Raw genomic sequence first — 24,405 nt, 5'->3', positions numbered from 1 at the left:
TATGTCTAATTTTAATGGTACATTTTGCTCGTTATCGGGGTTAATTGAAAAGTGATTGTATATGGAAACAATGTCAAGTTATCGACTAGGAAAGATATTCCCCCGTCTACCGCGATGAAGATATCGAGCGGCTAGAGACGATAGCCTCGTATCCCTCATCGATCCGATGCCAGCGCTTTCTTCGATAAAAGACCGCATTTAGCGCCATCTCTAGTCAAGGTTTCTAGTTGGTAAAAACAATTTGTTTTATTTATTTATAAACATTTATTTTATAAGATTAATAATTATATTAATATTTAAATTAAGAACAGTTAAATAAAATTTATCTTAAAGGTAAAAAACAGGGAGGTTTAGTGACACAGCTTCGCAGGGAATAGCATACTTGGTAGTGCTGTCAAAGTACGAGCGTATTCTAAATTTACCGTTTAAAGTAGGGCTTTGTTGGACCTCCGTATTGATTGGTTAAATTCTCGCTTGGATCGCGCCTAAAAGAATATCGATTTTCATACTTTTTATGTAGTTTAACTTATGACATTACATTTTATTTATACGTATTTATTAAATTCAAAAATTAGATAATAAAAGTTCATTCTAATAAATTAAGTAATTTTTTTAAATAACGGTTGAGATACCCACCGCTAGATGGCGACAAAGTATGAGGCATGCTACCTCCTCAATGGTTAAAGTCGCATCCAAATCGATAAATATCTTTCCTCCGTCTAGGACTACATAAAGTAGCACTTTTCATCCGATTCTAGGAAATTCAATTAGAATTCCCTCGATACTTTGAGGTACTTTACATTTTAAAATGGAATATAACTTAATTGTATAAATTAGAGGAATTTAAATATGTTTTTCAAAAAATAATACAAGAACCTGAAACGTGAAAAACTTTGCAAATGCACTAGGAAAAAATTACAGACGCTGCGGATCAATCGAAATTGATTAGAATCAATTTTGAATGGGACTTGTAAATCAAATGGTTTTCTGAAAGAAATCTGGAAATGGATTCTACGCGTAAGAGACAGTGACTCCGAAATTCTAAAGCAAACGTCCATTTTCCGCTCTATTTAACATTTCTTCCACATTGTCGCTTTCTATCGCCAATTGTTCTTGTCGCTTCTCGCTCAGAAACAGATGCTTAAATATTTTTGATAGCCGTAACGCTTGGCGAAGTCCGTAGAGAGATATATATATAAAAGAATAACCCATCCCGAATGTGTGTATCCGTGGCGATTACCGCGAACCACGAAAAAGAATGAAGATAGAAAAAATATATAATAATCTATTAGTCGGACGTTTGCGGTAGTGACCACTTGCCCGAAAAAGCCGGGCTCTTAAGGGCTTTTAAGAGCGGGCCCGGACTCTTGGAGGGGTTCCGAAGAAGCTTCCAACGCTCTGGTGTGACAGGAAATCCAAACAAATCTGACGGTCGCGGCCAATTTCGCCTCTTCCTTTTCTCGCACTTTCGGAAAAAGAAGAGAGGCGCTGGCAGTTAACGCTCGGACATTTTCGCAGCTGCCTGTTCCCCGCGATTTCCGGCACACGAATATGGAGGGTCGTCTGCAAATGACGGAGTTTCCTGAAACGCTTAAAGCTGGAAATCCGTCGATGGAAACTCCCGGACCTATTCCGTGGTCTCGCGGAAGGCGCCACCCCGCGTCGCCTTCCCACTTCTACCTCGGGTACGTCGCGCAGTTTCAATTCTCCACTGAGTTAAAAGATGGCGCTCCACGTCAATGCGCTTTACTCGAAAGCGGGAGTGAGAGGGTCTCCTCGATTTTCCGAAAACGCGAAGAGAGCGCAGATGGCCGAGACATTAAGAGGATTTTATCGCTTCCCTTAAAATCCGCCCGCGACCGATGAGTTTGAGACGCGCTTTTTAACGCCGAAGATCTCCCTCACTTCTACCCCCCACCATCCCACAGAAAAGAGAAAGAGAGAAATTTAAGAAGGTTTATTTTCTTTATTTCGACTGCATGCCTATACGTACTGTCTCACCTCTCATTTTCTTCCGCAACTTTTATTATCAGCTCAGGACGCTCTTAACGAGGGGGCGTCGAGCCGGGTCGTTTCGCCGAGCAATGGACAGGCTATAAATGTTTTAAGCGACCTGGAATTTGGTCCCGAGCGGACGAAATTGTAATCGGATAATTGCCTCTTTTAGTTTTTATTCCCTACTACTGGCACGCTGGGTAAAGACAGTTGCTCGAAATAAGGGTCTAAATAGTTTCTTTTATTGGTTTCCGCCGGGGATAAAGCCTCTATGGGTCTTCTTCCGTATATTTGATTCGTTTGATATCGAAGGTACCTGGAAGTTCAAACCAAATAAAGCTAACGTTAAATTTAACTTTTTGTTAGTAAAAATGACCTTTCAATGGCAGGATTTTTATTTTAATGGATCAATAAAAGCTTGATTTTGTGTTAAATAAAGTGTGAACCAATATATTAATTGTGGATTAAAAAGGCTCACATTTCTGCAAATTGGTTAGAAATTTTTTCTGTTTAGTTTCCGTTCCATTTAAAGAAAGTGGCGGCTGCAAAAAACTGTTTGGATGTTTTTCTGTATTACACCAAAAAAACTCCTACATCTATCCTTGCAATTTCTCAGTTTAGCCAGCTGATAAAATTACTCGTAAATCTTTAAAAATTACATAATCTACTACAGTCTCTCTTGATAAACATAATGAAGGCGTGTTCGTTATCACATTTTAACTTTTTTTTTCTCAACCGAAAATATGTTTATTATAATTTAAGATTAATATTTGACGCTTAGTCTCGGTTATAAGATGGAGTATGTGTTTAATTCCGGTTGCAAATATACGTAAGCTTTGGAAATCTCAATCGATCGTTGAACTAGCTGCCGAATACGACATCTATCGTACCATCCAGGTACTAAATCCGCCATGTAAAAAGATGTCAAGCACATTTAATTACATACAATTCCCTGATGTATTAAATTTATATTGAATACTAAATATTAAATATAAATTTAAACATATTTTCATTCATCTTGTGCATTAACTTAATAAACGTACTAGTATAATTTTTATAATAAGAAAATTGGCGCCATTAAAATAAACTCAGATAGTACCCAATATAGCATTGCCAAAACCCTGTAGAGCAATACATAAACTATTTTAACATAGTATAGTTAACTTTATCTAACAATTGTCAAGATGGCATAGCATACGTGGGTTGTGGGGACCCGTGAATTGGCCATATATCTCTTTTAAAATTACAATTAAATATATAATTTTCAACCAAGTTGGTCTTAGTACTAAAAAAGGATGTATATTTAAAGTCTAAAATCGTCAAAGATCACTTAAATGGGCCAATGACCAACTTCCAAAGTATTAATAAAGACGTGAGGGTTTGATATTTTCGGTGCATTGATGTATCATTTACCATTTTACTACAAACGGTTTGAAAGTTATGTCACGAACACCGGCGGTCGGCGGCTATGCGTACCAGGTGAAAATAGTACATTTACAAATGAAAAAGACATTTAACAGTTTAATTTAACAATTTAGTAAAAAAATTACTTTCATACTAAATCACTAAACCATGGCACTATAGACATAACCTCGCTTATTTTTTTGAAATGCAAATTATCTAAAATATTTAAACAGATATTAACGGTTTTTTTAAAAGCTGTGATATTTAATAAATGGGAGGAGGATAACTTAAGACGATCTTGTTGGGAAATTACGTCCAGACTAAATCACTAAACCATGACACTACAGACATAGTAGATCGTTACTGAGGCATGGCCTCACCGAGAAAGTCAAAGCCAACCGCCAGAGAAAAAGGGGTCAGGGCTATTAATGGCAAACGACAAAGTGTGTCCCCACATAAAAAAGGAGAAGAGAGACGCTGCGTTCCCGTTTAATTACGGACATCTCGTCCAGAGAGAGTCGCTGGCTGCTTTTAATTGGTGGTTCGATATGGCAACGTTAAACGTCGCGGAAGGAAAGCAGTTAAAAAAGCAAAACTTTATTGTTGGCTGACACGAGAAAATAGTGCGCTCCCCCATTTAATGGTTCCACTTCTCCCCCCCCCCCCTCGCTTGTAGCTCTCCCAACCCTTAATTCATATACGCCGCTGTTTTTTCAACTCTTGGGTATACTAGAGATAAAATTTGCTCTCGTTCACGTGTTACCAACAGTTTTGATGATTGGTCAAAGCGAAAACCAATAAAGTCGTTAGGAAACACGAAAAATAGCAAACGCTACAAATGGTACCGAGAATTATGTTTATGTATTATACGGGAAAGGCGAACTTAATAAGTCTAGCGAAGGTGGCGAAAAGATATTAAGCTTTTATTCATTCGCCCCCGCCTCGCGATTGAGTTATAGGGATTTTTTTAAACGTTCTATAGACGTTTGAACCATCCGTTCGATTCTAGATAGAGATCGTTAAGTGCACGAAATATTTTGTTTCTACTATTTCGCCGTAAGTGGAGTGAAAACGGAAGATTTTTACGGCTGTCCCTAATTTTTTTTACAGCGTTTAAACGTAATAGTATTGGAATTATTTTTTTCGTTCTATAATTTCAAAAAAAAATGTGTATTAATGATAAACTAAAAGCGCCGCCATCTCTTGATCAAAAATGGTGATATTTAAAGTTAATCACTGAAATTTTAGGTCGTTAGTCATTCGTGGCGCGTTGGTCTAGAACGTGGTATAAAACCCTGCTGCGGGGGTTTATCTCCCAACAATATTTCTATACACCTCGCATCAGGATGGGAAATCCTAATTTTCTACTAACAAGGAGACTTCCCTAGGTGGTTATCACCGATTTTGTTGAAACTTGTAGGTTAAGTAGACCTTATGGTAATATGAAAATTGCCAAAGGGAAAAATTGCAATGGGCTTTAGTTTTCCCATGGCAACTTAAAATGTTTTTGATCTCTCTAAACAAAAAATCTCCTTTAAAAAAGCATGGGGTTTTCTCGGTTTCACAGGGTAATTACTTACTTAAAAAAATTAAATTTTCAAATCTTATCCAATAAGATGAATTTGACCTATTTTGGGTAAAATTGATCAATTTTGGTTACATTTTAACAAATATGGGGTAACCGAGAAAATCCCATGCTTTTTTAAATGGATAGGTCAAAAACATTTTCAGTTGCCATGGTAAAACTAAAGCCCATTGCAAATTTTCCCTTTGGGAATTTTCATACTACAATAAGGGCTACCGAACCCCCGAGTTTCAACAAAATTGGTAATAATCAGCTCGCGTAGTCTTCTTGTAAGTCCGCATAGAGGATTTATCTTTTAACTGTTGCGCTATTCGACTGCAACGTTAAAAATCTAGTACAAGAAGGCGAATACTACCGTTGATAATTAATTTTTAGAGGTTACACCGAAAAAGTGCTTTGAAAGTTTATTGATATTCTTTAAATTATCATTTTTTGGACTTTGTAAAGCATCATCTAGTTTATCAATCGATTCGGAAAGAGCCGACTAAAACCCATTTTGAAGAATACCTAGAAGAGCAAAAATATTTAGTATTAGTTAATACTTAACTTTAAACCATAGTTTAAATTAACTGTAATTTTTCTGGGCTATTTTTCCTTTTAAAAATTGAATCTCCGTTTCCATGGAGGCTACAATCTTGTAACGAATTTTTAACTTCCATAAACTACACTGGGTGGCGCTGCACGCTGTCATACATTTGTGCCGTGACAGTAATAGGAGCAAAATTTATAGGCTTACATTACTAGTAATGTAGTAGTTCGTCGATACTCCCCTTAAGTATTTAACGGATATTCCTAATTTTATTACTACATTGTTAATATAGGACATTTTTGGACTTTAATTTCCAAAATTTAGTATTTGTTAATGTTAAATCGACAACGAAGTCATCTCCTGCCTTTAAAATGTAATATATAAAGTAAGTGTCTGCGAAGTAATTACATGGCACTAAAAATGACAAGTATTTACTGTATAATCAAATATGTACAGTTTTTACGCTAGTATTCACTGTAAAATAACCGAATTTATTTCAGGCCAAAAATAATAAAAATAATATTAATTTAAATAATACGAAAACAGAAGGAAATTCCCCATGGATCCATTAGTTAAAAGAATAAGTAATGTCCCGGATCATTCATCGGAGAACGTAAGGTCAAAAGTTAAGAAAAGATGCCATTAGTCAAGTAAAGGAAAACAATTACTTTCCGCTCTAGCTACTTTAATTTCATATAAAAACCCTTTTAAATAATACCAGGCCTACGAAGGGAACAGCGAAGAGCCAAAAAAAACCTACGACAAGAATTTAAAGAAAAAAGAGAACTGAATTTTAAGGGCCGAGTTAGCTATCTTCCACATTTTGATAATAGCATCGAGTATGGTGCTCGCCCGAAAGAGGAAAAAAAAAAGACCAACGGCACCAAGAAAAACAATGGTGCTTCTAATACCTCTCCGAAATGGGCCTGCCAAACAACAGAGCTTCGCTTTTATAAAGCCAGTTTTTTTACATTTCTTTTTCAGACTTTTTTCTAATCCTTTTAAAAACTTTGTCCGGAAAGATTAGAGAGGAGGGAGAAAAACTATTAGGAAGAAATCCATCCTAGTCTCGTGCGGTATTACTACTATTACTACTACACTATATACAAGTACTATACTAGTGCTTCCCAAATATACGTAGCTTTCTACGGCTTATGTTTCGCTAGTTGCGGCTGAATTCGTTACACAATTGAACGAGAGTAAAGAAGCAGACGATTAAATATTTGGACATTTCAAAGGCTGTTTGTTTTGGACTTGGGTAGCGAGTCTATATGAAACGAAATTTCTAGGAATATCGGTATATTTCGTAGTTCTATAAAGCAAATACCAACAATGTAAGTCGGAGTACATGTACCATACTTTAACGACATCGTTAGTCGCGAGAAAAAAAAGAAGAGAAACGGAAGAGGAACAAAATATAAGATAAAAAAGGATGGAGAAAATAGGAGTATCCTCATCCCGAGCTTCCCAAACCCAAGAAGCATTCCCGACTTCTTCCAACGCTCGCCACACCCACAACCTCCCTTCATCTCCAGCAGTATCCTCTATTCCCTTTATCACCCAACCCTTATCCCCATTCTTTCGAAATTTTCTTCTCCTCAATCTCGATCCGAAATCTCAACGGAAATTATTACCGTGAATCTCCGCCTTTAATGGCGCCCTTTTCTCTTTCGTTTTTCTTTTATTTTCATCTATTTTTTAAGGATAATATTAGAGAGCCGCCATTCGTTCGGCGGCCTGTCGGAAGGAGTCCGAGGGACTTGGTCCCTAGTTAAGAGTGCTTTAAACTAAATCCGTGATCGGCGAGGCCAAAAGAATTCGCTTATTTTTTTCCTCTCCAATTTTTAGAACGGTTGGTATTTTTTAACGTTTTTCGCCCCCTCGGAGCACGTTTTTGCGAAGGAAAAAGTTGGAAAAAAATACGTATTCAACTTTTGTTTGCCTTACAATAGAAATTTGCAAAAATTCCCAGAGTGTTGAGAAGGAAGAAACTTTTGGCTAGCATTTGCTTGGTTTTTATCATTTTGTTACTAAAAAAAGGAATAAAAATGGAAAAGTTTTCAATTTATATATATTTCTTCTGGTTTCCGCGTATCATTAAAACTTTGTTGTGTTTGCGTTTCGATGGGAAAAGCAAGAAGGATTCGAATCTCTCTTGGCATTTCTCTCTGCTAACCAAAAAATGATGGTTTTCTGTTGAAATTGAATGCGTTCTGATTAGAAATGAATCACGCGTATTACGAATGTTTGAAATGGTCAAAGTCGGTACCGATCGCAATTAGTTCAAAGGGGGTTTCGACTTGAATACACGGTAATAGGCTTTAGATTTTGTAAAAGCGGATAGTTAATCGCGGTATAAGGAACACGAGATTGTAAGAAGGATGAATTTATTTATACTTAGGGAGAATGACTATTTTGTAACGATCTAATACAGGGTGTCCACTAAAAAAACAAAAAATTATAAATAACTAAAAAACTTTATTTTTTTAAATTTAAAATTTCTATGGAACATTTGAAGTTGGACATTTACTAGTGTAAAATGAATGACCTTTAACCATGTCTTCAAGGTCATTCAAAAACTTTCTCGAGAACCGTTGGGTTTACGAATTTGGTTCATTTTTAAAATGTTGTTGATCGCCATATTATTAGTTCAACTTTGACCAATGAGAAGCCGGGAAATTGAAGTTTTGCGAGAAAAAATAATTAATGACTTCCGTGACATTTCAATTTAAATGTTGAACCACACTATGAACTCCGTCGTTAATCGACCTCAAGCATGTATCGTATAGCCAACGATGGCATAATTGAACTGTTTTAAACTATTCAGTATTTATTTGATTTAGTCACTATAATCAGATTATTTTATTATCAAACATTGAATTCATTGACTTTCAATTTATCGCCTTCTGATTTGTCAAATTTTGTCAAATCTAAGTTATTTGAACTAATAATATTGCGAGCAACAACTTTTTATTTGAAGTATTTCTTGTTACAAACATGAGAATTTAAAATATTTGGTTTTAAGCTTTAGACGCTTGCACTAGTCTGGCAAACAAATAATAATAAAATTTTATTATTTCACGTACATTAAACCCTTTATATCGTAATCCGCTTCTTCAATCGATAATCCCTTCGCTTGAAGTTTTATTTCTCCAATTACAGCGTTCATTATCCGATTTTCCTGCCTAGGATAAGATGAATAACAATATCTTCGTATAAATAGGGCATTTCCTCGTTATACAACACCGATCTCCGAAGAAGATTAGAATCATTAAACTAAGAAAACCGTTTATATTGCCTCCTAACGGCAATAGAATATGGCAAAAAACAACTCAATTTTCCAAGCGCTCCAAACAAATTCCTTCTAATGATAAGGCAAAAAAGAGCGAGGCATTTCGTATAAAGAAAAATATCTACGGTAGGAAAAGGCAGTCTTATTGTATAAGTACGACATTTCCCTTACAATCTTCAACGATAGTTTCCATCGGGCCAATGACTATTGCACCGAAAGTAAGACGAGCACCCACTTCGCGAAGAAACATATTCGCGCACTCTGGAAAACAAAACGGAAACGAATGGAAAACGGTTGACGGGAGACTTAGAATGTTAAGCAAACTTTACCATTTCGCTCGGCTTTCTTCGAACTGGCAACGCGTATAAGTCTTAAAAAATATAAGCCTAACGTATATTTTTGACGGATTCTAGGGTAAGTCTGACAATCTCGCGAAACTATGAAAGTCGTTTCCTCGTCTATGGGGAAACGAGAGAAAAAACGGAAGAGATGGAGCTTCTAGCTAACCCTTTATATAATTCAAGAGATAGAGGGAAAGACGCTGGCCCGAAAGAAGTTGCGAAAGTGAAATAAAAGCGGCAAGGATAAAAGAAAAAGAAGACCCCCCCCCCACCTCTCGCTCGTTTTCTGTTCGGCTGCGAGATGCTGTTTCGCTGTTTTGATTTCTATTTTTCCATGTGTGCTGTCTTGTTTTTAGCCCCATCCTTTATTTTTGGTTTATTTTTCGAGCTCCGAATCTTGGAATACGCTGTTGCTGGGCTTAGTACTATTGAAGTGTTTACAACCGGATCTTCTAGACTACTGCCCTCTCCCGTGAATTATTTATTCGCGAATGTGAACGGGGCGGCTAGCTTGATTTAATGTAATAGGGAATACTCGCGGAGATTAAGGCCACCTCCCTTTTTTATTTTTATTATTTTGTTTGTGCTTGGTCGGTTTGTGGTTTGCGGTTTTTTATTATTGTTATATATTTAGTCCGCGCGTCTGGGGTTTAAAGTTTCTCGCTATGTAATGTATCTCGTGATTTAGTAGTCGGATCTGGATAGGGACGTTACGGTTTGCTATCATATAAAGAAAATAAAGATATATATTTATATTCCCCATAAATCCAGTTTATAGACTTGATCCAACTTTGTAGGAAAATTTCTATACTGCACCATATAAACAAAATACTAGGTACAGTCCAAGGAAATTATGATTTTACCTATAGAATAAATGAGTAACAAACTAATTGCAAGTGCTAGTAGTGCTATAGAAAGTAGTGAAATAAATTATAGAATCGTAAAAAACGTTTGCTTTTCCGATTACCTATCTAACAATAGTTTAAACAACTCTCTGCGACTTCCTATTCAAATATAACACATTGAATTGAGATAAAAATTAGATTTTCCTCGAGTGTGCTTCTTCTGAATTATATTTAAGCTCTTGATCGTATCAATCGGTTAAGTAGATATTACTTAAGTGTTTTTATCTGATCGGAACAATTTTAATTTATTTATTGGAGACGTTTCGAGCTGAGGCCCTTAATCAATCCATTAATTTAAGACTACTTAATATAAATTTAAAAGCCCAAGATTTTAAACAATGAAAAATAATAATAAATAAAATAAAATGGCTTATACCATGAGAGTTTCTCCAGTTTCATTTTTATATTAATATTATACCATCGTTATTATTAAGTTTAATTTTTATATTAATATTATACCATGGTTATTATTAAGTTTAATTTTTATATTAATATTATACCATGGTTATTATTAAGTTTAATTTGTATATTAATATTATACCATGGTTATTATTAAGTTTAATTTGTATATTAATATTATACCATGGTTATTATTAAGTTTAATTTTTATATTAATATTATACCATGGTTATTATTAAGTTTAATTTTTATATTAATATTATACCATGGTTATTATTAAGTTTAATTTTTATATTAATATTATACCATGGTTATTATTAAGTTTAATTTTTATATTAATATTATACCATGGTTATTATTAAGTTTAATTTTTATATTAATATTATACCATGGTTAATGCCCTGTACTTCGTTCAGTTACGTATTGCTATGGTTATTATTAAGTTTAATTTTTATATTAATATTATACCATGGTTATTATTAAGTTTAATTTTTATATTAATATTATACCATGGTTATTATTAAGTTTAATTTTTTAAATTTATTGTTCCGCTACTGTATACAATATACATTAGAAGTAGCAAGTTGGTTTGTACTTCATATGATTGTTACATTTGAACCGGAAGTCGTAAAGCGTCGATCGATAACGGTTGTTCTACCACTCGTGCGTAAATCGTAACCAACATAAAACAATTAAATTTTTCCAAGATGGTCGCCATTATTGGTGCAGTTTGCCTTACCAGTCGTTTGAACTTTTTACGCAAAAATCAGCATTAGCAGTATATGTCAAGATCCGATTTTAAATATAAAAGGCCTAATTTAGAATAAAAAGCACTTTTTATCAATTAATATTTCATTATCCATTACTTATAGACTTATATTCCATCTTTTTGTGGGTCTAAGAGAGCTCCCTTCGCCCGGCCAATATACATTAAAGAAATAGGCTGTTTACAGAAATTGAAGGTTAATCAACTTTCATTAGTTTTGAAATCTAGTTTGCTTACTTCGTCTACCGTTAAGTAACACGGTTTTGCAAACTATTTTTCGTTGTATATATTGACGTTAGGTAACGTATGTCTATAATACGAAATATATTTGATATTAGACCATTTGGATAATAACAGACGAAAAAGTAATTAAAGTATGGGCATGTCATCTATTTTTGTATAGATTTTAGATAATGTTCCAGACCACTTTGTCTAAATGAGTTTTGCCCTATTTGTCTGAAGGAATAAATCTTTCCGTATTATATATGTATTAAGCGTTTTCTGTAAAAACTCCAAAATACTTAGCGAAGAAATTCACTTTGGCCTCCGCCAAATTTATTTTTAAACTTAAATAAAATCCCCAAAAAAAATAGTTTTGTTCTTAGCTCGACTGTTCGTGAAACGAAAATCCCGCGTGAAAAACCTGTCGTTGCCAGAAACTTAAAAGCATCGGCGGAAAAGGCCAAATATTCTATCAAAGAAGAGGAAATAAGAGAAATCTTTAAAACGTTTGTGATGTTCCTTCTTATTCGCTTTTAAAGGCAGACAGCTGCCTTTATTTATAATAATACGATACTATTATGTCGCCAATATTGTTCTTTATGGCTTTATCCGATAAAATGTCCGCGTGTCTCGCAAAAGTTCCAGTTAATGGCACTGTAAGTTTCGCTAAATAAACCTTTTCTTGACGAACACGCCCGATTGGATTAAATCATTTAAACGCGGAAGTACGTTTTTATAAAGTTAGAAATATTGAAGTACTGTGGACTCTTTTTCGCCTCCGCCATTACGGCTCACTATTATGAGGGTAGTAAGTGACTGTAGTAAAGATTGAAGGTTGTGATTTTAGAAAAGTGCTTCCTATATATTTATAATATTACCACTTTGATTTCTAATTTAACAATACTAGTCGGGGGTATTTACCAAAATAAATAGATTTTTTAAGTGAAATATTTACTCTGCTCCTCCGATTTCAATATTAAACAGTTTATTTGGGTTTATGTAAAAGAAATCCGGTTTAAATTAGGAAATAAGTGCAAAACTAAAAATTACAGTTTATTATTATCACCGAAATGATGTGATATGGTATTTTTTGTTGAAACTATATAGGTGATATTTATATATACTACCTTCTAAGAAACTACACAGTAAAAACATCGTTTAGGACCTAAACTTTTTCCTAAACGTCAAAATGCAACGCGTTTTTAAACACATTTAAAAGCTAAATGTGTTTAGATTCAAATCTGTTTATCTAATACACATGTTTAGTACACAAAGTGTTTAGGTTTTTTATATGACTACCATCAATATGATTACGTTTCCAAAACGTTTAATAACCTTTTGTGTTTAGAATATACACATGATTATTGTTTTCGTAATTATATTTTAAACATGTCTAGGCTTGAAGCTGTATAAGTTTCAAACACATTTACATATTTTAATGTATAACGTACGTGTGGATTGTGTGTATAGCTTTTAAACGTGTTTAGCTTGCTAAATGAATAGCATCTAAACATATCTTACTAGTTCTATAAAATTTTATTTGGTTACTTCGTAATCATTATAGGTTGCCAAGGCTTAATGCTTACCTTATACATTAAGGCTTATACATAAAAATTAGAAATACACTTTACAATTATTGGCATTTTCTCTAAATGTTAAATTCAAGAGCGCTTTCATGAAAAATTTGGTAATTCACCCATTATTACTAATTTATTTATTATGATTTAAAATCAGAGTACTTAGCAAATAAACCGATCCTGAATAAGTAATTTTAAACAGAAAAATGGTGGTTTTTTTACCTGGACCAAAACTCTAAACATTAAAGACTATCCCTAAACATGTAAGTTTTCCATTTGAAACGGCATGTTGAGAAAAACGTTTAATTTTCTTATCCATTGCCAAAATAAACGTTTAGCGACGCATCGTAAACACTAAAAAAGTGTTAACTATTTTGGTGTTTATGTAAAAAACATCTATGGATTGAGATTTTAAACGATTTAAACAATATGTTTGGGAAATATGTGTTTAGGTGCTCAATTGTGTTTAAAAGCTAAACGTATAGTTTTTCTTTCTACCGTGATACAGTGTTGCTAGTCATGTTTTGTTTAAATTGGTGGCTCCCACGTTCTGGCGCCAAAAAAATTGAAGCATTTTTTACTACTAATATATCAATAATATTTCTAATTTTTCCGTAGCTCCTTCGAAACCACCTTCACAGGTCACTGCCATCGCTACGAGCTCCAAATCTCTCAAAATTACTTGGAAGGTACGTTATGAAGATTTTCCTATTCGGACAATAAGGCAGAAGAAAAGTGCAGTTATTTGTAACAATTTCTAATATTTATGATCGCAGCCGTTGGATCAGTCGACCGAAAACAGCCAGATTCTGGGCTACTACGTGGGCTACAAAGAGACGGATACGTCCGGATCTCACGTCTTCAAGACTATCGATAATGTCAACAGTCAAACGGGAGAAGTAGAGCTGACCAATTTGCGGAAATCCACGAAGTACTCGGTGTCTGTACAAGCATTCAACAAGAAAGGAGCCGGACCAATGTCCGAAGAAATTGTCGTGCAAACACTGGAATTCGGTGAGAGATCCTGGCCTTCTTTTTTTACACGTGCAGACTTATCTTTTTGCTGAAACATTTCACGAATCTTGGTTTCTTTCTTTCTTTAACGCTCACGGCGCGCAGACCCTCCTTCCGCGCCGAAAATGTCTTTGATAAGGACGTCGTCCAATTCGGTAGAGATAGAATGGTCGTACCGAGAAAATGATAACCCGATTACGGGTAAGTGCTTTTTCAGTTCACGGAGTTCCTCCCTCTCGATATGGAATGCATATTTCAGAAAGTTTTTCTTGTTTCCTTTTTCCCCCTCGACTGCAGGGTACTTGTTGAATTATAAAACGCACAATGGGGACTGGCAGGAGAGTCGCCTGGCTTCGTCCAGTACGCGACATTATCTGGATGGCTTGCAATGCGGAACGCAGTATCATATCACCCTAACGGCCTACAATAAAGCGGGAAAGGGACTCCCATCAGAGCCCTTCCCCGTCAAAACGACAGGCAATGGTAAGATATTATTCCGCTTCTACATTCACTCCGCGAAACTGCCTCTGAGAGAGAGGCCGACAAGTACTTTATCTACTGGTGTTTTTCCGAAATAATATAAACAGTTTCTTAGAAGTATTGATACTCGAGACATTTTATTACACTCGTATATTGAGAAATCCACCCGTATAGCGAAAATATTCACAATTTTTCCTTAAGAATTGAATATTGGAACTATAAAATAGTATACGTATTGTCAAAAGTGGATAAAAGACAGACCAATAGTCTAAAGTGCATCTTGCTTCCAAAAAAATCTCACATCCTTAAAAAGTACTTCACGATAGAGAACAAATTTGTTTATTCTGATTCCGGTTTTGCCAAATTTCGTATTCTCGAAATCCTTTTTCGGATCGATATTACAATTCATTGAAATATATTCCCTTTAAAACGGTTTTTCTTCTGTTTAGTTCTGGTGGGAAAATTTTAGAACTTCGTACAATGGGACTTTCCAATATAAAAATATAAATAACTGCGGAAAGCAGCGGGTAGGCGAAGAACAGGACCGAGTGCGACGGATTTGAAATCCGAGGAAATCCTGCCGGGTTTCTTCACTTAGACCGTGGACGCACTCCGTTTAGTTTCAAAGCGAAATACTTATAGAGCCAAATTGAAAAACCTGATCCTCCGACGGCCGCTTTTCCCGTGGCTATTGTTCCCAACCGTCGAAGCAGCGCCACAGCCGAGGGCCCGACCCCATCTGACAGTAAAGCGAAGGGTATTGCCTCTCTTCGTTTCTTGTCGGTAACGTAGTGACTCGGCGTAGGGCTTCCCTCGTAAGCCTTTCTACGCTTTGAAACGTCCGTGTACGAAGGCGAAGCTGCCGGGACAACTCAATCGTATTCCTGACAGATCTATTTTCGAAGGAGGAAGAGCGAGGGAGAAAGAAGAAGGGGCCCGAGTTCCGAGCAAGAAAAAGACGGAAGAAAATACTCGAGGCTCTTTCATCATTCTTTAGCCGTGTCTTTCTTACCAATTTCTTGTTGCGCACGTTTCGTGGGTGAACGCTGCGGGTGGAGAAAGCTATCCGCGCGGAGGGAGGCCCGATAGCCTGACACGTATTCCTGTATCGGCCGAGGAGAAAGACAGACAAATTGGGAATGACTTTATATCCTATTGCCAACTCGTTGCCTTACTTCCGATATATCGTAGACGTGCTTGTAAGGCGCTCTCTCGCGGGTATGAAAGACCCTGGCTCCTTCTCTTCCCATCGCCCGGAAAAAACGTTATTGCTTTCGTAAGAATTGGGTAAACAAATTACGTGTAGATTCCTAAACCGCCTGTTTAGTTTATCCGTGAAACGCGCTGCCATGGAGACCATTTTACTACACAGGGTGTTTCAAAAGGTTAGGCATAAATTTTAAGGGGTGAGTTGAGAAGTATACCTGTTTTTCCCCCATTTTCCTACGATGAGTTAAAAGAGCTTCAGAGAACTTCAAAGTGTGGCCTACTAGCCCCTGGAAGTAGGCTGCAACAAGTGCAAAACCCAGCAGCAGGGACTTTAAATACTGTTTAGGTTTACTTTTTTACGCTGGTTACCTCGATTTGTGTACAACGTCCTTTTTTACCTATCACACGAACCCAAACCTTAATTTTCGCATTTCCCTGCTGCTTGGTTTTGCGCTTTTTGCAGCCTACTTCCAGGGGCTAGTAGGCCACTCTTTGAAGCTATAGCTATTTTAACTCATCGTAGGAAAATGGGGGAAAAACAGGCATACTTCTTAACTCACCCCCTACAACTCCTTAAAATTTTTGCATAACCTTTTGAAAAACCACCCTGTAATGAAAATGTTAAAAATATAGTTCAGTATTTTTATTTGTAAATCAATCCTGATACATCTCTTACGAAAATGATACGATCTGATATCCAAATTTCTATCCAAATGGAATCAATATCCATCCAATTGGGATTATATTCTGTTTGCATCAAATAATTTAGAACAAATCGAAATAAAGTTTAATTTCGTACAGATTATTTGTATTAATTTATTAAATATTGAGGATTTCATTTTCAATTAAAGATGCATTTAAATCTGCCTGATTTTGGAATCAAATATTCTTTTACTTAGTGATATTTTCGGTAATATGAATTTGGGGTTATAAATGATCTCGAATAAGTGGGGACACATTTTCAGATATTATACTTAGCGTATCTTTATTAGTGTTTTGGCTGTCGTACCGCGGTTTCTGAATTGATTTGAAACTTGTAACCCTTATCTCATTCGCTCATTTTTTGTCTCTTTCCTCTGGATATCGCGACTCAGCTCCAGTGCCACCACCAAAGGAGCAGCTCATGGTGGTTAATTCATCAGCGGCCTCATTGCGTCTAACCGCTTGGAATGACGGCGGATGTCCAATCACTTTTTACGTCATCCAATATAAACCGCGACGTCACGCCGACTGGATCCTGCTTTCAAATCGAATATTACCCACTGAAGGGATCGCCACTATCGCTGACCTGGCCGCGGGCTCCTGGTACGATTTGCTGATGGCCGCTCATAACGAGGCTGGCACCAACGAAGAGGAATACTCTTTCGCCACGCTCACCCTGACCGGAGGTACGCGCACCGTCGATATAAATCAAATTCCACCGAAGACCACCCCCCCCCCTCCCAGCGCATCTCTTCGTCGAATGAGAAAAATGTCTCAACTCGGACATTTCTGTATCTCGTCTCTCTCGAACCCTGTCATGACGCGTCGATATTACTGATCCAGATAACCCGTAAAATTTCCTGTTTATTTCTGATACCTTCCGAACGATTCCTCGAAAGTAATGGGCTATCATACGCCACGGTAGTTCAACGGTTCATTGGAAAAAGATGAAAGCTTTCAAATAAACTACCTTCGCTAGAAACGTGGTTAGGGTTTCGCGCATTCTTGTGGCTCCCCAATTCCTTTATCGCTTGGTTAAGGCTCGTACTTGCGGTTCTGTTATTCGTTACTAAACTTTTGACCGTAGCTCTAGCACGTCAGTTGTAATTTTTGCTTCTGATTTGCTTTCCCACTAAGGTGTCAGCTGGTATTATGTCAGTAGAGTGGAACGCGGGGACTTTACCTTTCCCGCGCCATTGAACGAAGCGTTGGTCCCTGGACGCGGTATTTAATTATTCGGCTTCATCGAATAGGAATTGGCGGCTTCGTCGGCGACCGCTTCTTTTTAAGAATCATGATGAATTAAGGAACAGATTAACCAGATGACTGATTTAATGGTAATTGCTAACGATTTAGCTTTATTAGGGCCATTTGTTCGATAGTATCTTCTCTCTTCCCCCGAGCCCCGAAAAAAATAGCTTGGGGAGAAGTGACGCGAGAAGCCAAAAACCAAAGATGAAAGGGGAGAGCTAACCTCTATCGCTTTACATGTAAGGGGACGGGAACTTTAATATTGGGTATTAAAAGAGACTCGTAAAATGGGTTTCGTTCCCACTACACTTTCGCGGGGTAGTCCCCTGTATCATTTTAACCGCCTTTTTTATATGGTCAATGGATGGGCTTGATACCATTAAATGGAAAATATATACCATTAAATAGAAAATAAGCGCAAGCAACCAGGAAATTATATTTGTATATACTTGGAAATACAATGGTTGCCCAGATGATTATCATAGCAACGGGTGTGGTTTGCACCCGAGATTTGCGCTCGCGTTTCCTTATATCATTTTTATTTAAATATTACAAAGTATTTTAGCTTTAATTTAAATTCCAATATTTCATTGATTCATTATTATACGTAGCTTTATTATTCAGATGATCCCTTATGAAAATATTTGGATGCAATATCCAAATTGGACAAGACACTTTCAATTCCGTTGGGATCAAATAAATTAAATCTAATTTGGAATAGAGTTAAATTTTACGCATAGTAATTGGATCAAATAGACCATATATTTTTGTTATTTTGATCTGCTTTTTGGTTGTTAAATTTTTTAAATAATACTTCAGCAACCTGATTTAGGCCGCGAAAGTGGTTCAGCAGTATCTAACTAACCCGATAGAGGCCGTACATCAAGGATCCTGAGTTTGCGATCGGCCTCCATGTAATAATCCTTTTATCTCCCTCGGGATTTCGTCTCTGCGCTCGCTTTCCGCGGAGAATCGCGTGCTTTTTCTGCCAATTGCGCGCCAGCTCCGAATTACCTATCGTCGGCGACTATGTTTTACCGGCAAAAAGGCTAATACGAAGCGCCGTTCAACTTCATTTTTTCCCGTTATTTCCTCCTCTCGAATCGCCCGCTACTCGTGACCAACTAAAGAATAATTTCTTTCGAACTGGGGTACTTTACGCGGCCCGCGAGATCCGACCCTTTTGCGTGTTTTCGAAGATTTCCTTTAACAATCTTCGATAACGGGAGCCTAGGAATTTTTCTTACTAAAACACTTTCCACTATCGATTCTCAATCGATGCTTTGTTCTTTGCCGGGTTTCGAAGAAAAAGATCCAACCTTTTTTTTTATCTTTGACCGATTTCCTTAAGGCTTAGAAAGAATCTTAGATCGATTGTCTTTTTCATATATACTATTTATTTCCTCTCCTTAAATAAAGCATATCTTTACTCGAGCCAACTCGTTGGTTTTAACGCGGTATCAAAAATTCTGTTTGCGACTCGGACATCTGTTTCTTGTCTTTGGCGCCCTCCGGTTCGCGCGTACGTGGAGGATTCGTTCTGGAATATCGATTTCTCCAGAGAGGCCCAGTGTCTTTCGCTTTACTAACAAAGGTGAGACGGAGAATATATCAAGTCCCCCTCAAAATCTGATTTCTTTTTTTTTAACTTTTTGAGCCTGAAAATTCGTAGAGTCACGCTTTCGAAATAAAGTTAACTAGGCCCCACTATGATCTCCCCGGGGGTTTCCAGGTTTGGCATTTGAGACGGGGATTATAAGATCTCTTTACGCGACGCGACAGTTGGAAACGCCGGCTAAAAAGCCTACCTGGAATTTAATGCGCGGTTTAAGGGCGCGTAACCTTCGCGTCTTCGGCGACTCCCGAACTCGAGGCGCGTTGTTTAACCACCGTGCTCGGGGTAAATCTCTCAAAAGGGAGGACTGATACGGTTACGCAGTTGCGCCTCGAGTGGGAGCGAAGGCAAGAGAAAGGTCACGCTTATTTTGCATTAACGGATTCGTATTCCTCGAAGCTTCGCATCCTTCGTTAACTCTAACCGGGACTCGACGTTCCCGAGCGAGTATTTGCAACTCTTTGCTTTTTTCCTCTTCGCGAAGGTTTTTTCTTGGGCGGAGTGGAAGTGAAGCGCACCTTGCAAATGTTGCGCAGTCAGCGGGACTACTTTAATAGGCTAACTTTTAAAATTCTTTTGAATTTCCTAATTTCTTTTTTCCACTCTATAAAGCGGATTTTTACCTCAGCTTTTACTCGCTCTCGAGACGTTTTACCCGTCATCCTCTGTCTTTCTTCGGATAATACGGTGACTGGTTTGAAGTTTATTGAGAGACGAGATATAACGGGAGTTAAAACGGCGTCGTGTTTTTAAGGATTACTTTGATTTTTCTCAAAATGGGAAAAACATGTTTATCGAAAGTGCCTCGTAATTTTCCACCCTGAAACCTTTCTCGCGTTTTTCACCCGGATACTTTTGAGCAAATTATGTTTTTATCTACACTCTTAAAAATATTGGGTTGTTTTTGACCCAAATTGGGTTGTTTTTTTACTCATTGTTGGGTCAGTATTTAACCAAACAAAATATTGAGTTGTTTTAGTTTTCACCCAAAACGGGTTATTTTCATAACGCTATTTTGGGTTAAACTTATAAGTTACCAAAATATGGGTTGAACATTAGCCCAAAATATGGTTAATATATGACTAAATTTTGGGTTATAATTTAACAATTGTTGGGTCAGTATTTAACCAAACAAAATATTGGGTGGTTTTCGTTTTCACCCAAAATGGGTTATTTTAATAACGATATTTTGGGTTAAATTTATAAGTTACCCAAAATATGGTTAATATATGACTCAATTTTGGGTTATAAATTAACAATTAATTTGATTTATAAATTTGATCACACTGGAAAGAATATCGTAGGGCCTTGGCAATTTGCAATAAATTTAAACAAGGGAGCTCATTACGTTCTTCCGCTGAAATATCAACACAACATAAAAAACATTTTAAATATTGGAAAAATTTTAATTATAAAAAGTAAATTAAATTAAAAATATTCTATACCTTTAGAATCAAAAATTAAGAATCCTTTCAAGCACTCATGGAAACGATGCGCAAAATGTTTAATTTCCAGTCTTCCAAAGACTACAAGTTCGATGGACACATTTTCGATGCTCATATCGTCCTTGGCGCGTGGGAACTTTAAATTTAATAGCATGACCCAATTTTGGGTTGCTATTATATTATCTTAAAAACAACCTAATTCTGTTTAACCCAAATTTTGCGTTTCAAGATTTTCAACTAAATTTGGGTTATTTTTGACTCAAAAAGTAGTTAAAAATGAAATAACCAAAATCATTTAACCCAACGTTTTTAAGAGTGTATAAATTTAGGATTCTTTTTTGTTTTTAACCAGCCACTGTGGCGCCTGAATCGAGAGGTTCCACGGGTTTGGGCAGCATGGACACTGATTCTTCGGCCTTCCAAGACCCGGCGGTGATCGTACCCATTATCTGCGCCGCCGTAGTGGTGCTGGTCATCGCCATTGTGGTCACCGTCGTCATCGTCCTCAGAAGGAAGGACAACGCCTCCGAGTGCCAATCACAAGGTGCATGTAAGTGTGTACATTTCGAGTGCACAGTCTCTTTATTCCGTAATTGTTAATTTAAACGTTATCCGGATAAGTGACTGACCTCAAAACATAAATTTAACTAAACTAACTCTTAACGATATAGCGCGTTTGGAATTCGAACGAAGTTATCTCTTAATGCCACCATTCGGCGAATTTCGATCAGATGCTCGAGAGGAAATATAAATATTTTAAACGGGAGAGCGAGGGAAGGGGGCTGTTTCGAAATATCTAAAATTCCTTTAACCGAGTTCATTAATAATGGAAAAGTTAATAATAATAAATTCCCAGTGATAGAGGGCGTGGAGTTTCGAAACTACGCGGATAATAAAATTCTATTATATCGAGGGCGCGCTTCATTGTTCGCCTATAACGGAATTATGAACAATTTAGCGGATTCGAGGCGCGCCTTCTAAAAGGTGTTATTCTATTTGTCCTTCCCCGATATAGCCGTAATGTTCCTCCAAAATCAAAGGCGGTAATGAATATTCATTAGTCTTTCACCGCCGTTAAACGAATTTGCTAACTCTTTCAACAACGATGGAGCGCGCATCCCTCTTCCATCCCTCCTCTCGCGCTTCTTTTCAAAGGATGGAGAGAGAGCGAACGCCCCCGTTGAGATTATATGGCATCCCAAGCTGCTTTATCGGAAAGCGGAGACTCAGGTGCTAGTGATGTACTGGCCTTGATTATGCGTTCCTATTCTCCCAACTACAACCTCCCCATCCCGAAACCCCTTTCAACGGCGCTTTTCTGTAAGGCGCGATAGTGATCTGGAGAAGCTTCCTTTTTAGGGGGAAAAAGAGAGTAAAGGGATGGTGTCTGAGCGTGTGAAAACGAGTGCTAGAGACTCGAAGAAAAGAGGAGATGGGGGGGGGGGGGCTGAATTCGGTGTGTTTTTACTAGATAGAAGAACTTGGGCGGCGTATCTCTCAAGGCGAAGTTAGGTTTTTTTTTCTTTTACGCGGGATTTTTGTTTACGCTTGGTTTTACGCGGTAGACTAACTCTTGCCATATATACCTTTGCTTTAGTGTAAGATGTTACCAGGTTTCCTCTTATATATATATATATATATATATCTAAGAAGCGGGAGGTATTTGTTTGAACTGGAACCACACTATTCATTGCTTAAGGCGATGCCGAAGAAGCCTTTAAAAAATCCCAACCTCAGACCGCTAAGAAAAATTTGTACGTTTTTTTCCCAAGACCCATCTTTGGGAGTCCTTTGGCTTCTATTTCAAGAAAGATGTTTTTTTCTAAATCAATAAGGCGATGTTTCTCTCCTTACTTGAAACTGAAGGAAACTGCCTAGTTCCGTTTAAGCTAGGGACAGATTAAAGTTAGCGTCGTACCGCGCGGACTTCACCCCTTCCAACCCGAGGCTGAAAAGTCCAGTTACGCTCGGTTATTTTCGCCTGCTACGTTGAGTCTATTTATCTTTTTTTTTTGATAAGTTCGCGTTGTTGGAAAATAAATAAAAAGAGGGCAAAAGAAATATGCGGTTTTTGGGAAATTTATCGCCTTGAAATCTTTTGAAATGAGACTTTGGGAAAGCAATCGCGCGAGGCGAGGACTCGCGATATCTCGTCGCTTCGGCGTAAAAAAATATTTTCCTCCATTAAATCGTGACGCTCTGGGACTGTTTAAAATGTATGGTTGGCATTTTACTAGACTTGATTCTACAAACTTGTTTTACCACAATTCTATATTTTAATTTCAAACACACCGGTTTCTGATTCTAATTTTCAGCTTGATTCCCTTACATAAACAGAGCGGATAATTTTTTTTGAAAATCTGTGTGAAACCTTTCAACCAAGGTGTTTACCGCTAATGTAAACATCGCCTCTTATACTCGATTTAGGTATTTTTATGCCATATTTTGAACTCTAGCGGGAATATTTCTACATCACGTCTTTCAATTATCCGTTTATCACGCCTACGTACGGCGCGCAATCTGAAGGCACTGTGGCGCATTAAGGACGGATTTGACTCGAGGCCGATAACCGGCAAATTTAATCAGAGCGTCGTAAAAGCCCGAAAGAGGTCGTTTTAAAGGGTAACGTCGTTGTTTTAACGTGGGCGTTATTTTTCTTACAGACTCCGCCAGTTCCGTTGGAAAAGCGGAGAACATGTCTATGGTCTCCTACGGGAAGATCAAGAGGAACGATTTAACGGAGGAGCACCAGCGGGAGTCGCTCTATTACCCGACGCCGTACGCGACGACGCAAATAGCCGGCGAGAACGAAGGCCACCATCAGCATCAGCATCACGGGGGCGGACTGGGACCTCCTCAGCTTACGCTCAGAAGGGTCGGCAGGATGGCCCGCGAGCACGAATACGACATTCCACAACGATTAGTTCAGGTGCGTAAGACGCGTCCCGAAGATCCCTCGGTGCCTTCTCACTCACCTCCGCTGTTGGGGTACTTTGTCCTGTGTAAAGAAACCCTTCGGCGGCGCTCCCTCCTCTTTATAATTAACTTTGGCCCTCTAATCGATAAATCCTCTTGATCTCTCTTTGCAGAGCGGAGACTACACTCCGTACGCCAAGTTATGGACACACACCAGAAATACGTCCGGTGATAGTAATTACGGAGTCGGTATGTGTTTCCAATTTTATTATATTACCTTTTCTCGTTTCCTGCCTGTCGATTACGAGAGAGCGGGTGTTTATTGTATGTTTACATTTAGGTTTTTGTAACATTAGTTTTTGGTTAAACCTAACTTTATAAGCCCGAATTATATTAACCCAATACATAAAACTGACTCCGAGTAAGTTGTTAGTTGGCTGAAAATGCCAACCTATTCAAATAATATTAGTTTTCTTATTTTACTATGAAGGTTTCAGGAAGAATGAATTTATATATGGTCTAGTTTCCCCCATCAGGAAAAAATCATCATCGTGTGTCTTAATCGCGTTGAAATGCGTACTCATCCTGGCTAGGAGAAATAAACACAGCACCCCACACAAGAAGAAGTCAACCTGTCAAAAGTCGTGCTTTTTCTTGTGTACAGTTTTCATTGGTTAGACTTTTTATCGACTACTGCCGTCGAAAGGGGAAATTCTGAAATTGCCTTCCCCCTACCCGTATAACATTCAGCATAAAGG

The 24,405-nt window shown here is 37.4% G+C and overlaps 1 protein-coding gene across 1 annotated transcript in view; it reads left to right on the top strand.

The window, feature by feature from the left end:
• Window positions 1-24,405, top strand: part of LOC149936075 (cell adhesion molecule Dscam1-like) — a 134,085-nt gene that overhangs the window by 99,238 nt on the left and 10,442 nt on the right. Inside the window, exons 16-23 of the mRNA XM_090153612.1 lie at window positions 13,634-13,704; window positions 13,792-14,029; window positions 14,135-14,230; window positions 14,327-14,512; window positions 16,813-17,106; window positions 21,084-21,281; window positions 23,395-23,660; window positions 23,821-23,896. Of these exons, the coding sequence (XP_090009738.1) occupies window positions 13,634-13,704; window positions 13,792-14,029; window positions 14,135-14,230; window positions 14,327-14,512; window positions 16,813-17,106; window positions 21,084-21,281; window positions 23,395-23,660; window positions 23,821-23,896 (1,425 nt within the window). The remainder of the gene's footprint in view (window positions 1-13,633; window positions 13,705-13,791; window positions 14,030-14,134; window positions 14,231-14,326; window positions 14,513-16,812; window positions 17,107-21,083; window positions 21,282-23,394; window positions 23,661-23,820; window positions 23,897-24,405) is intronic.

This window comes from Leiobunum rupestre, chromosome 7 (assembly GCF_980474605.1).
Source record: "Leiobunum rupestre chromosome 7, qqLeiRupe1.1.hap1, whole genome shotgun sequence".
NCBI classification, from domain to species: Eukaryota; Metazoa; Arthropoda; class Arachnida; order Opiliones; family Sclerosomatidae; genus Leiobunum; species Leiobunum rupestre.
This window is presented reverse-complemented; position numbering and strand designations above follow the sequence as displayed.